Source organism: Halichoerus grypus, chromosome 3 (genome assembly GCF_964656455.1).
Source record: "Halichoerus grypus chromosome 3, mHalGry1.hap1.1, whole genome shotgun sequence".
In the NCBI taxonomy this organism is placed as follows: domain Eukaryota; kingdom Metazoa; phylum Chordata; class Mammalia; order Carnivora; family Phocidae; genus Halichoerus; species Halichoerus grypus.
Window position 1 is genome coordinate 63,812,381 of NC_135714.1, and position 13,591 is coordinate 63,825,971.

At 38.6% G+C, this 13,591-nt stretch overlaps 1 protein-coding gene across 3 annotated transcripts in view; it reads right to left on the minus strand.

The window, feature by feature from the left end:
- The window catches only part of ANTXR2 (ANTXR cell adhesion molecule 2), a 149,574-nt gene that overhangs the window by 22,096 nt on the left and 113,887 nt on the right, over positions 1-13,591 (minus strand). Inside the window, exon 17 of one of the 3 annotated variants that reach the window (XM_078068825.1) lies at positions 6,788-7,198. The exons of the other annotated variants lie outside the window; for them this stretch is intronic. Within the exon in view, the coding sequence (XP_077924951.1) occupies positions 7,190-7,198 (9 nt within the window). The 3' untranslated portion in view covers positions 6,788-7,189. Of the gene's footprint in view, positions 1-6,787; positions 7,199-13,591 lie in introns of those variants that run through there. 3 annotated transcript variants of the gene reach the window in all.

The following is a 13,591-nucleotide window of genomic DNA, read 5'->3' on the forward strand; positions in this document are numbered from 1 at the left end:
TCCTCAGGGCATAACGGGGACTGTGAAGCTCTTTCTTCCTACATCATACGACCCCCCCACCCCGACCCAAGGACAGTGTTGGTCTAAGTCTTGTGTCTGTCAGTTCTCTCTTTCTCTTCCTTGCAATGCTGACCTCTCGTTACTGTGCTGTATCCGTCTTTTGTAGCCCCTCTGCCCCAGTTCTATTTTCCTGCTTCTAATTTGCCACGGGTAGGGAAACCAGATAATCAAGCCCACTAGAAGTAGGTAGAAGATAAAAATAGATAATAGTGTAAATGAGCTGGAACTCTTCAACATCTACTTGTACTGATCAGAGAGTTATTTATTTCCATTGACACTTCCAGAGCGTGTTTTAGGTATGGGAGTCACTGATCTTTTTTGTAATACCACATATAGTTGACTCTCACCGGAACGACACAGAGGTTAGAGGTGTTGCCCTGCCCTGACCCCTATAGTTGAACATCCACATCTAACTTGCCACTCTCCAAAAGCTTCACTACTAACAACCTGCTATTGACTGGAAGGGTTACCATAGATCTGGCATGTTATTATATGTATTATATGCTGTATTCTTACAATAAAGTAAGCTAGAGAAATGAAAATGTTATTAATAAGAGGACCATGCAGTTCAAAGTCATATTGTTTAACGGTCAACTGCAGTTTACAACATAATCTCATGAAGATTCTACAGATTAAATTCAGTATCCTGATGATATGTTGAATATAGAGCCACACTTTTCCTACATGATTGTAATATTCTCAAGTCTACATTTCAACACATTTACCAAAATAGAGTCCAACTCGAGCAGTCTACCAAATCTAAACAACAAAACCAAACTCACATTATGTATATTCACTGTCATATAAGTGCACACATATTCAAATTGTACATAATTTTTCTCAACTTGAAAATTTTGCAAATGTGCTTTGTTATATTTCCTTATTTAAATGCTTGGTTTTAACTTCTTTTGCATATCCAGGCTGAAAGTAAATAGCTACTGTATTTTATTTTTTTAAGAGAAAGCAAACGAGTAGTTAGCTTTACAAGGGTTGCAGTCACGGGACACCAGCTGCAAACATTTTATGCTCACTGATGTGTCTCCTTTCCTAAACTCCCCTTGTGCCAACCGCGTGAAATAAGTGCTCTTGGATCTCTCCCTCTCCCCCCTCTCTTTCTCTCCTTTCTCTCTCTCTCTCTCCGTTTCTCTCTCCCTCCCTCCCTCTCACTCTCTCTCCCTCTCTCCTTCCAGATAAATGCCAGTCATTTGGCCAGGGCTAACTCACAGAAGGTAGAGCAAGCACAGATGGTACTAATGCATAAATGTAATCTAGTAAAAGAATGCCAACGCCAACCCAGAAAAGATTCCAAATAACTACAGTGCACTTACAGGAAGTCTGTGATTGGCAAGGTTAAAGCTACAACTGCGAGAGCTCACTGTTTGCTCCCAGACCAACAATAGACATTCTTGAGCAAATAAGCATATTTAATTCATCTTATTTGCCACAAATGTATTAGTTTAGATGGTAGTTCGATGAATGATATATCCTTAGAAATAATACAAAAAGGGGATAATGTCTTTTGTGCACCCGCCTGAACACAGTCACATACTCATGTGTATCTGAGTATCTGTAGACCCTTCCCACCCAATTCTCTAGTTCCTTACCTCATTTTTTCTTTGTAGTTCTTGTTACCTGAAACTATTGTTGGCTGCATACTAATATGCCAAATACACCTCCCCCAGGTACTCTTATTCATATCATTCTTCACAGGATTTCCTATTCCATAGTAAAGTATTTGTTTTCTGTCTCCTGAGCTTACATTTATTGTTAACTGCTAAGATAACATTCCTTGAAGACTGTCTTAAAAAAGAAAGAGAGAAAATATTAACTAAGTCAAACCACCACACTCTAAGTTTGGAATGCACACAAGATATCCATTATATGGGCATATTCCTTTAATATTCATATTTTGTTAATTCTAAGTACAAGCAGAACATTAATAAAATTACCTTTGTTTAATAATCCTACCTGTGCCTACCTCATAGGTAAGTTTGTTTCATGAAGACTGTCGCCAACCCTTTTCTCCAAAAGGGTTAAACATTCAATGTGTGATTCAGTCTAGCGAGAGCAGAAAGATGAGTGAAGGAGGCAGGCCAGCAGCATATCAACAGAGGTGCAGGAAGATTTCCTTGTATAATTATTTCAACTATATACATACAACAATTTATATATTGTATATGTACATATACACATATATATGTATATATATTGTATATATATACAACAATTATACATATACAACTTTTAATGTCATAGAGTGATGCATTTTCCTTGGAAAAAGATATTCCTTCCTAACTCTTCATTATACACCTATTTATTTGTTCCTCAAATATACCTAACTTGCAACAAAAGTCATCACTGCTGCATTAGTTAAAATGGCGTCCTTCCCATCATTGAAAAAATTATTAAATAATCAAACACAGGATTCCTAAACTGATTATAGTAAAATGCTTGGTAAAATGTTGTATGACTGTTATCATAAAAACCATGTGACAATATAAAGAACGATAATCATATAATTTTAAAGAAGGCTAGAAATCAGTATTTATATAGGATGATTTTAGTTATATTTTAAAAACAGGCTCATAGGGCGCCTGGGTGGCCCAGTCGTTAAAGCGTCTGCCTTCGGCTCAGGTCATGATCCCAGGGTCCTGGGATCGAGCCCCGCATCAGGCTCCCTGCTAAGCAGGGAGTCTGCTTCTCCCTCTCCCACTCCCCCTACTTGTGTTCCCTCTCTCGCTCCCCCTACTTGTGTTCCCTCTCTCGCTGTGTCTCTCTCTGTCAAATAAATAAATAAAATCTTAAAAAAAAAAAAACAGGCTCATAAAAAGTTTTGCAGTAATACTTTCTTTTTTTAAGATTTTTATTTATTTATTTGACAGAGAGAGAACACAAGCACGGGGAGCTGCAGGCAGAGGGAGAGGGAAAAGCACACTCTCCACTGAGCAGGGAGCCTAACGTGGGGCTCGATCCCAGGGTCCCAGGATCGTGACTTGAGCCAAAGGCAGACGCTTAACCGACTGAGCCACCCAGGCACCCTGAAGTAATACTTTCTTTAATAGTTTTGGTTTGTTCATATGGGAAGATACTTTTTTCTTTTTTGTCCTGAAACTTTTGTAAATTTTCCTTAATATGTACATTATTTGTCCTGTAATAAGAAACATTTAAAAGAAAACTTGCTACCTTACCTATTTATTTTATCCCATATCTCCACACACACACAAAAATTGAGTTACTTTTTCTCAATTGTAGTCTTCCCACTGAATCAAATTATTGGAAGAAACTAAATAGATGCTAATAATTTTAATTTTTTCTCAGATATAAACTGTGGCATGTTAAAAAAAAAAGTGTATGGAAAAAGCAACAGGAAAGAGTTTCTGTGACAAGAGTATCAGTAAATGACTCTCAATGCTTTTGAATAAGATGAAAGGAGTGGGAAGAATGGAGGCTCTTTTGGGGTACCCGGGTGGCTCAGTTGGTTAAGCGGCAGACTTGTGGTTTCTGCTCAGGTCCTGATCTAGGAGTTCTGGGATCGAGCCCCACGTTGGGCTCTGCGCTCAGTGGAGAGTCTGCCTGAGGATTTCTCTCTCTTTCTCTCTCTCTCTGCCCCTTCCCCTGCTTGCGCACACTCTCTCTGTCTCTAAAAAATAAATAAGTCTTAAAAAAAAAAAAGGAAGCTTTTTCATCTTTGAAAACCAAATCCACCATTTGAGAGTCACTTGACTTGGAACAACGTATCTTTGTCACCTGATTTTCCTTATTTATAAAATGTGGAAAGTTGTAATACTGCCTCATAGAGTTAGTGGGCAAATTATGGGCTTGCACATGAAGCTCCACATTGGACACACGATAAACACTAATAAACGCCATTCCTACTACTACTAATCCTACTATTTCTATCTAACAGAGATGAACTGGCAAATAGTTTGATGCATGGAACTGTTTTACATATAACTTCAAAGCAGATAATGGAGCAAAAAACAGAACCTTCATTATAGTCAAGCTCCAAACCAAAGAAATATCTATCTATTCAGAACTTCTTTCAAACACACAGTTGTTGGAGAGAGATCTTGTGTGCTTGCAGAGGACTGACTCTGAGCATTCTAAGGAAACAACAAAATAGCACTGGCCACTGCTAAAAATAGATAGGTTTAGGGGCACGTGGTTGGTGCAGTCAGTTGAGTGTGGGACTCTTGGGGTTGTGATCTCAGGGTCAAGAGATCCAGCCCCGTGCTGGTCTCAGTGCGAAGTCTGCTTAAAAGTCTCACTGCCTCTCCCTCCACTCCTCCCCCCTTCTCTAAAATAAATAAATCTTTTAAAAAATAAATAAAAACAGGTTTATAACATGCTCCTATAATTAAACTGAATGCCCTCCACCAATGTTCAGAGTTTAAAAATTATATGTTCGTGTTGTTTTTTTTTTAAAGGCACCACCTTGGCCAATTAGAACAAGCACCCTTTCTTCCAGGCTGACTCAGCTTGGCCAGCACAAAGGGGGCTGGATTTCAATGACCCTCCATAACTCCCTCGGTTTCCACCTTTATGCAGGACATAATTTGATCACCTAGAAACAGCATTCCTGAAATTATACCTAACTTGTGATGGCACATCATGGTTCACAAAATGTGAAAATGAAATAGTAACAAAGAGTTGGGAGCATATTGTCTAGGGAGAAATACTGATCATAAAAAGAGAAGCTCAAAGGCCAGATGGTATGGCAAAAAGGGGACCTGAAACAGGGAAATTCCGGAAGGAGCAGTAACGGGTGAAGGCCAGGTCAACACGCTAATATGAGGAAGCATAGTAGAAACTAAAGTGCGGGGAAGTACACTGCTATTTATGCTTACATGCCTAAAGTATGCAGAAACTGTAAAGAAATTGTAAGATATGTTTACAATTCAATCAAAGGACTTGAAAATCAGGGCGCCTGGGTGGCTCAGTCATTAGGCGTCTGCCTTCGGCTCAGGTCATGATCCCAGGGTCCTGGGATCGAGCCCCACATCGGGCTCCCTGCTCCGCGGGAAGCCTGCTTCTCCCTCTCCCACTCTCCCTGCTTGTGTTCCCTCTCTCGCTGTGTCTCTCTCTGTCAAATAAATAAATAAAATCTTTAAAAAAAAAAAAAGGACTTGAAAATCTAAGGTGGATTAGAAAGGGGTATGCTGTGCCCACTTGTGTCTACACTGGCTACTTGTTTTTGGAAGGAACCCTGGCCACTTCACATCACTGTGATAATATGTAGTGCATTTCTGTCATGGCCTAGCTGTTGCATGACCATACTAAAGAATGACACTTCAGTTAGTATACATATCTCAAAAGATGACTTCGCTTCCAGTAAGATCTATCCTCTTAAACTCTAAGGGCATCTTCGCCCCCCCACCCCCCCGCCAAAAAGGACCAAGAGCTATGAGCCCATCCCTAATATGGGATTTGACATTATTACAATCTAATTATAGATCATATATTCTAATAATGAGAAAGCAATCGGTTCTAAATGTAGGAAGTAACTAGACACCATTGCCAGTATTATTGTGATGCTACTTTTTAAAGGGGTTCAGTGGTTTCAATCATCACTCAAATACTACAAATGATATAATTATTGAGTCCACAGGTCCAGGTTTTTTTTTGATTCTTAATGTCTATTCAGATAAATTTTAAAATGATATAATGCTACTTAACTGTGCTATTTTCAGATCTTCTGTCATCTGAACTTGGCTACTCTCTTTCAAAACTATTACAATTCTTTTTCCGAAATCAGCACTATAATTGGTAGCACTGCATTAGAACCCTACTCTGAGACGTCCCGAAGCTTTCCCCTTACTCTCACATCCAAAACCTAAATGAACAGCCAAAATGTTCTCACATTTTTCTAATTCTATTAAAGTTTCTCTTCCTTTTAAGATAACTGATTTCCTCATAAAAGTTCAGGTATAATTGCTGATGGAAGGAAATAGTGAGATATTTCAACAGCATTCAAGTTGGTCTGGACAATGATACAAAAGAAATAAAAATTTATTAGGGGCACCTGGGTGGCTCAGTCGTTAAGCGTCTGCCTTCCACTCAGGTCATGATCCCAGGGTCCTGGGATCGAGCCCTGCATCCGGCTGCCTGGTCCGTGGGAAGCCTGCTTCTCCCTCTCCCACTCCCCCTGCTTGTGTTCCTGCTCTCACTAACTCTCTCTCTGTCAAATAAATAAATAAAATCTTCAAAAAAAATCCTTTATTAAACCTGAAAGAGAGTAAAGAAGAAAAAAAACTAACATGAAATAATTAGAAAGCAATTAATTTTAAAATCATTGCACAATATTCAAAATAATTCACTTTAAGCTCTGGTTATTTATTGCACTCAGGATTACAATGACCTTTGCACTTATAATCAAAGTACAATAGTACTATCGAAGGTTTGGATACTATACTTCTCTAAAAGCATGGGTACTTTCTAAAGGTACCAACTATAATTTTCTTTTTGCTATCTTTTATACAATTCTAGGAATAAAGTCAGCAAGTACTGAATAATTTGATTGTGTGTTCATTCAATCATTTGAAGGCGTTTCTCATTTTAATCTTTGTTACAAAGAAGAAAAATGTACTGATGATCTTTTTCTTTACTCTTAAGAAATAAATGAATTAGCCCTAATTTTATGCAGTTTAAAAACACCCATAAACTTAATTAAGCTTTTAACTCAGTTAAAGAGAATAGGAATCAATCATTATAGTCTCAACAGTAGCATTAAGAAAACAAGGTGCCCATTTCAGTTTCTTAATGAGCCAATTACCAGTAATAGGAAAACCTCAAAAGATTCAGATTTGGCTCAATTAAGTTCCTTGAAAACCAATCTCATACAACCATCTAACACAGAACAGAATAGGGCAGAAGAGGAAATTCTCTGGAAGACTACGATATCCGTAACAGTTTAGGCTGGTGGGGCTGGTTTCTGACTGTCCACACTTGGACATGTCTTCCCTGACGTACACCCACTGGAGCACACCCACAAGACACTGTTCATTTGCAAGAGACATTTTTTTGCCACTCACCTGGGCTACTTCTTCCCAACTCCGACTTGCGACTTACCTACCCTGACAGAGATACTGCCTAGATTGTGCCATTCTCAAAAAACCAGGTTGCTCTTTCATTATCTAAACTAAAAATAGAGAAATCATTAAATGTTGTGTGTCACTAGCAAGGTACAATTTGAGCAATTTAAGTCTCTATGGAGCCATTCATTTATACTGAGCACTGACTGTGCACCTAGCACTGTGCTGGTGTTTTTAAACCCCCCTAATACTATTGAATAATTCACTGCTTTTCCATAAAAACAAGAAATGAGATTTTGACAGCTGGTTACTATTTCATTCTAGTTTTTATTCATAAATCACTGCCTTACCCCATTCCCCAGTTTTAGAAATTTGTTGTTTCAACTTTTTGCAAAAGCTTCCATGAGGTTGATTATAGACATCACTACTGTCCATTTAGACAGAGAGGGTCACAAGGAGAGAACGCTGAGGAAAATGGTAAGCAATCTTGCTAAGTCTGAAGGCAAAATGTCATTCATTTCTGAGTTTGAATCAAGCTAATTAAAACCTGCCAGAGGCTTTGCAAAAGCCCAACATCACTGGTAGTGCTACTCATACAAATTAACAAAATATTTTACTCTAGAGGATATCTTTGTGAAATGCAGAACGGTGACGGAAAAGCAGGTGAAAGAAGAGAGCTCTAGAATTCAAGCCCATTAAATGTATCCAAAATGCTTCTGTATTTTCAGGCCGAGCTCTCTATAACCAATTCAGTCCCTACAGAAAAATTTAAATAATGCTGAGAAAGTAGTACATTACCTTAAGTATTGCTACTTTGTTATCCATGGTGGTTAATATATGGTATTATATATAGGAATAATTACTACTGTTATACTCATTAAAAGCCACTAAATCACAAGACCATTTTAAACTGCTGCAGTAGGAGAAAAACGTTCAGATCTTTACAGTATCGTGTCCTGGCACCGCACCAAAAGAATGATGTACTGCACTGCTTGGGGGAAAAATGTGAACAGGACTTCTTGTACTTAAGTGTATATTTCTAATCTGTGTGACAAATAAAAGGTATTTTTTTTTAAGCCTTCACACTAAAAAAAAAAAAAAAAAGGCCTACTCTCTGCCTGTCACAATATAAAAGCAAGCCATTGGCCTAAGCTGTAGCCCATATGGTTGTTATACTTAACGTTTGTGAGTTTGGGATAACATGCTTTGTGTTGGCAATTTTCATTTCAATAGCCTATTAATCTCTTAAATACATCAAGCATGTCCACCCCTGCTGCCGGACTCCTGGCCCCCTCTGATTCTCTCTCCTTCTAGCCCCGTGTTTTCACCCTAGAGCCTGAGGTTGCAGCAGAGTGACTCCTCCCAACAGGATGATAAAGAAATTCAGTTCAAATTACAGAGTTGTTTTGTAACTGCCTAAAGACATGACAATTTTCTACGCTTAGGCTTTCTAAAATTAAGCATAAGGGCTTTTCAAACAGGTCACTCTTGGTTTTTAAAGCATTACCTGACTTACTTAACTCCTGAATCTAGGCTTAGTTTCCAGCAGCTTTACTGGAGACGGCCTCATCCATCCTAGGGCTGCTTCAGGGAGAGCGGGCCTTCTCTCTCTGCCATGTGCCTTCTGCCCACCGAAGGGACAGATAAGAGGGCCCACCGAAGGGACAGATAAGAGGTGCGGATCTCTTGCCCAACAAGAAGTCCACTTAGTACGTGAAGCAATGTGTGCAGAAGTTCAACGTGGAGATCTCTTTTTTAGGAGGATGCCTCAAAGTTTCTTTCTATAGCAGTAGTTAACTGAAATATAGAATGATCTTATTCCTCAAAATTCCCATTACAATTTGTTTCCAGATTTTCACGTCAACCGTCACCCATCTTATATCATTTTATTGGAAGAAATGCACTGACTTCCTATGTATTATAACTAATGGCTATAATAGTCAGTAATACTTACCTAGTGTTTACTCTCTGCCAGGCAATGAGCTCAGCGTTTCACATGTATTAGCTCATACAATCTCCACAGAAATGAAGCAGGGCATTTATATGACATAACATAGAGCCAGAGAGGCAATTTTATGTTTTCTGCCTTAATAAAACTATTATCTGTTGATGGGAGATCCTCAACACAAGTTAAACTGAAACGCTCAGTTTCTATTAGGTAACCCTCTGTATCACAGCGTTCAGACCCATTTTGTGGTGTTCTCCAGGCATTCCCCCAAAACACTGAGCCATCCTGCTTCTGATGTGACAAGAATGGAGGAAGCAGCCCCATGCGGTCAAAAAGGTCTGAATTACAACAACTAGCACCGTTTAAACTAAATTTATTTTGGCCATCACAAATAGGCCTTACTTTAATATATTTGTTCTGACACATAAATACATATCCCAGATTTTGTCACTACCTAATGACCTAGAAATTCAAAAAATAAAAACTTAAAAAGCAAAGGGGGGAAAGTAAGTGCTTTGAAAGCAGAATATGTAAAGCGGGAAAATGTAGTTAGAATGAAATTAAGAAACAGAGGCTGCCAATTTGAGAAATATAATAATTATCATGGTAAAAATATTAATAGCAAATATTTATTAAGAACTCTCTGGGTTTCAGTCACTGGTCTATGTGCTTTACTATCTCATCTAATCTCCAAACAACCCTGTGTGGCAAAGTGCTATTATATAACAATTTCTATTTTAAATACTGAAAAAAGGAAAATGCGTTTTAGAGAGTCTAAGAATGTGTTTCGGGGCACAGAGTTAGTAAGTAGTACAATGAGGATCAGAGCCCAGTTATGAAAAGAAAGTGATGGGTGGCTAAGTGGGGCCATATCCACCTGTAAACAGACTCTAAGGCAACTGTTTGTTTGCAAAACGTTCACTGGGGATGCTTTCAGAAATAGCGCTGTTTCTGTGAAGGAAGCAGGACCGGGCAAAGCAAGAATCTGTTGTGTTACAGTTTCAAGAGACCTCACCCAATTCACTGGGGATCTCTGAAGTGGGAATGACCCTTCAAATTGCTCGGAATTGGGCACCCCACATCAATCAGTCTCTGAATGTGGGTGGCCCTACTCTGCTCCTGTTGAACCATCAGAGGAAATAGTTTTCCTATAGTTCTCATGAACTGTTCAACTAAAAAGGAAGGAAGGGAAGGAAGGAAGGAAGGAAGGAAGGAAGGAAGGAAGGAAGGGAGGAAGGAAGGAAGGAAGGAAGGAAAACAGAATGAGACAAGGTGACAAGCCAGAAACCCCTCCCTGTTTTTGTTTTTTAACTGAAGGCATTTATTTTTCAAGATGGTTAATGCTACCTAAAGGTATATACCAGATAGTTTATATCCTAATCCTAAAACTTTAGGCAGCAGATACCATAGAAAATAAAAAGGGCACAATGCTTTATCTCTTTTCTTACTAATTGAAGACTCATATACCCACATAGACAATATTTCAAATTGCTATGAATCTCCAGTATGTGTGAGATGCTTGCTTCTTTTGGTCGGAAGCAAATAGGAACGAACTACAATAACTGAACTGTAATCCCTATTTCTTAGCCAGATGGGGCTATGTTGAGACCACTGAGAACAGCTATCCGAGGATAGCAGTTCTTCCCATTAGAATTGTTCTCCTTCCTCCAAATTTTGGGCTCAGTGGATCATTCACATTCGTCTTATTTTAAACGAGCCGATGTAAACAGGGAAGAAAGTTCACATAAGCAAAATATGAAATTGGAAGAAAAAATGATAATTATGCTGCTCTGTACTGCTACCTCCTCTTAAAAACCAAATCTGTTCTTATAGACTGCTTCAATTAGGTAAATCTGGTTATTTGGGCAGCAAGGTCCTATTTACATCAAAGACTGGTTTGGTATGACCATCATTCATGTGTTAAGTGCTACAAAGAATAAACAGCAAGATAAGCTCATAATACAAATAACGTAAAGTTGTTTATTATTTTGTTCCAGTGAACATTTTCTAACTTAGAGCTTCTAAACACCCTTACTATGGGTGATGTCAAAAATGCTATTGCACAAGAAGAGATCTGTGTTTCCTTTGCCACAGACAATAAATCTTTAGTGTCTTCTCCTGATATGCATCACTCCACTTGCTCTCAAGAGGTAGCGTATGTCTCTCTTGCCTTCCCCCTCACCTAACAAGGTCATTGTTGAGTGATGATACAACTTACTGCAAAAACGTACACTCATGCACAATAATCACCTACTGTTAAGTATCTTGTCAGTATATCACAAAACTCTAAAACAGGTTGCTTTCCAAACTTAATCTATAAATTTAATATCACAAATACAAATTTGAATAAGCCCATCTAAAAACAGATTTCTGTCCTCTCTATTCATTATTGTTATAAAACTATACTTTATCCAGAAGGCAAATATCTGAGAAATTAATTTTAGCTTCAGAGAAATTGACCTCCTTTTCCTTGAGTGATAATCTGGGAACTGAAAAATAAATAAATCGCTAGTTAACTGAATTCACTTCTGGCTTGCAAAACCAAAGCCTTTCTCAATTAATGAGAAAAAGAGTGGCAAAAATGTGTAAGGTGGAAAATTTTTTAGCCTCATTAGCTTTTTTCGATCAGGGTTCCATGAGTGCCTTAAGACCTTTGGAGGCATCAATTTGTACATGGTACACTAACTTCTCACCCAAGCCTTATGCTCGCTGTATGACATCCTTGGAAGAATGAAAAACAGTCCCTTAAAATATTTCCTCTGGGGGCACCTGGGTGGCTCAGTCGTTGAGCGTCTGCCTTCGGCTCAGGTCATGATTCCAGGGTCCTGGGATCAAGCCCCGCATCAGGCTCCCTGCTTGGCAGGAAGCCTGCTTCTCCCTCTCCCTCTGCTGCTCCCCCTGCTTGTGCTCTCTCTCTCTGTCAAATAAATAAATAAAATCTTTAAAAATATATATATATTTCCTCTGTTCTGTGTTTCAGATAAGAAGCCACAATTGAAAAATTCTGTTTTTTTTTTTTTTTAAGGTTCAGAGAGGTTATATAACTTGCTCAAGGCCAATCAGCTGGTAACTTTAAAAGCTGATATTTGAATCTGGACTTTTGACAATAAAGCTAGGGTAAATCACATAATGAATACAAGACATGCATTATTACAAATTTCAGGCATGACTTATTTTGTTTTCTTAAGCTGTCAAATTAAGATACACAGAAATTCAGAAGCACATTTTAGACAAACTCTCTTAAGTAAAATAAACCACAACAGATGCCTATGAGTAGGGTCTTAAGCAAAACAAAGATAATATAAGTCTTAAAAAAAAAAAGTCACAAACTTCAATCTCTGGGACAAAGCAATTTCTAAACCCATTCAATAAATATTGTAACAATATTATAATGACTTAAAATCGTGACGGAGGTCCTTTCCATTTCAGTAACTTAGTGAATCCCCTGTGTCTCCCTCAAACTAAATGAAGAAAGAAAGAAAGAAAGAAAGAAAGAGAAAGAAAGAAAAAGAAAAAGAAGAAAGAAAGAAAGAAAGAAAAAGAAAGAAAGAAAGAAAGAAAGAAAGAAAGAAAGAAAGAAAGAAAGAAAAAGAAAAAGGAAGGAAGGAAGGAAGAAAAGAGCAAAGCAAAGCAAGGGAGGGAAGGTGGGAGGAAGAAAAGAAAATTGTCCTTGGAACAGTAACTCAGAGCCTTAAATTAAAACAAAGTCTTTAATATCAGCATTATAATACCCTCTGTACATGATTTATACCCTTTGGACTTGGTCACCATCTTTCCTTGAGTCCTATTTCATTCTCTGATTCCCACTTTAGATCTCCAGTATTTTTAGCAGGACAAATAGAGACTCTACATCCTTCGGCCATGCTTTCTGTTCAGAAAATCTTACCCCTTAACGTCTTGCTATTAGTTAAAAACCAAGGAGATGAGCTTTCAATATGAACAACAAAATGAAAATGCTTCCCTTTAAGTATAAAGTGCATCTCAACATCACAGGAAGAAGGGAAAGGCAGAGGACACAGGTACCCACACACAGGATGAAGGCACAGGAGCCGACGTGGGTTTGATACATTGTCACCTGATGCTTACACATCTGGGATGACTAAGAGCTGTCTGTTAAATAGAGGATGACAGGTAGCAATTATCTGAATGCAATACATTGTACACCAAACAAGGATGGCTGGGATACAGTGTCACATGCAGGCCATTCATGATGACAAGGGCTGGATTCAGCTGCATCAGCTGTCACCGTCCCAGGTGGGTAACCATACTGCCATAACCCTCATCTCTATGGAGGTCCTTCCTGGGAAAGTGCAGGCTGATACAGCAGGTTAGAAAACGTAAGTAACCGCACAGCCAGGAACATGCACATAAAATCTCTGTGCCTCGATGCCCCAAGAATTCACTTCTTGGTGGAGTATGTCTTTATCCGGCACTAACTCCAGCGCACTGTAAGTGCGAGGTTTGACGTCATCAAACTCTGAGTTTAAACTGTGAGCTTAAATAAACCACTGTCTGATCTTTGTTAAATTCCTTTATGTATAATGGAGAACCT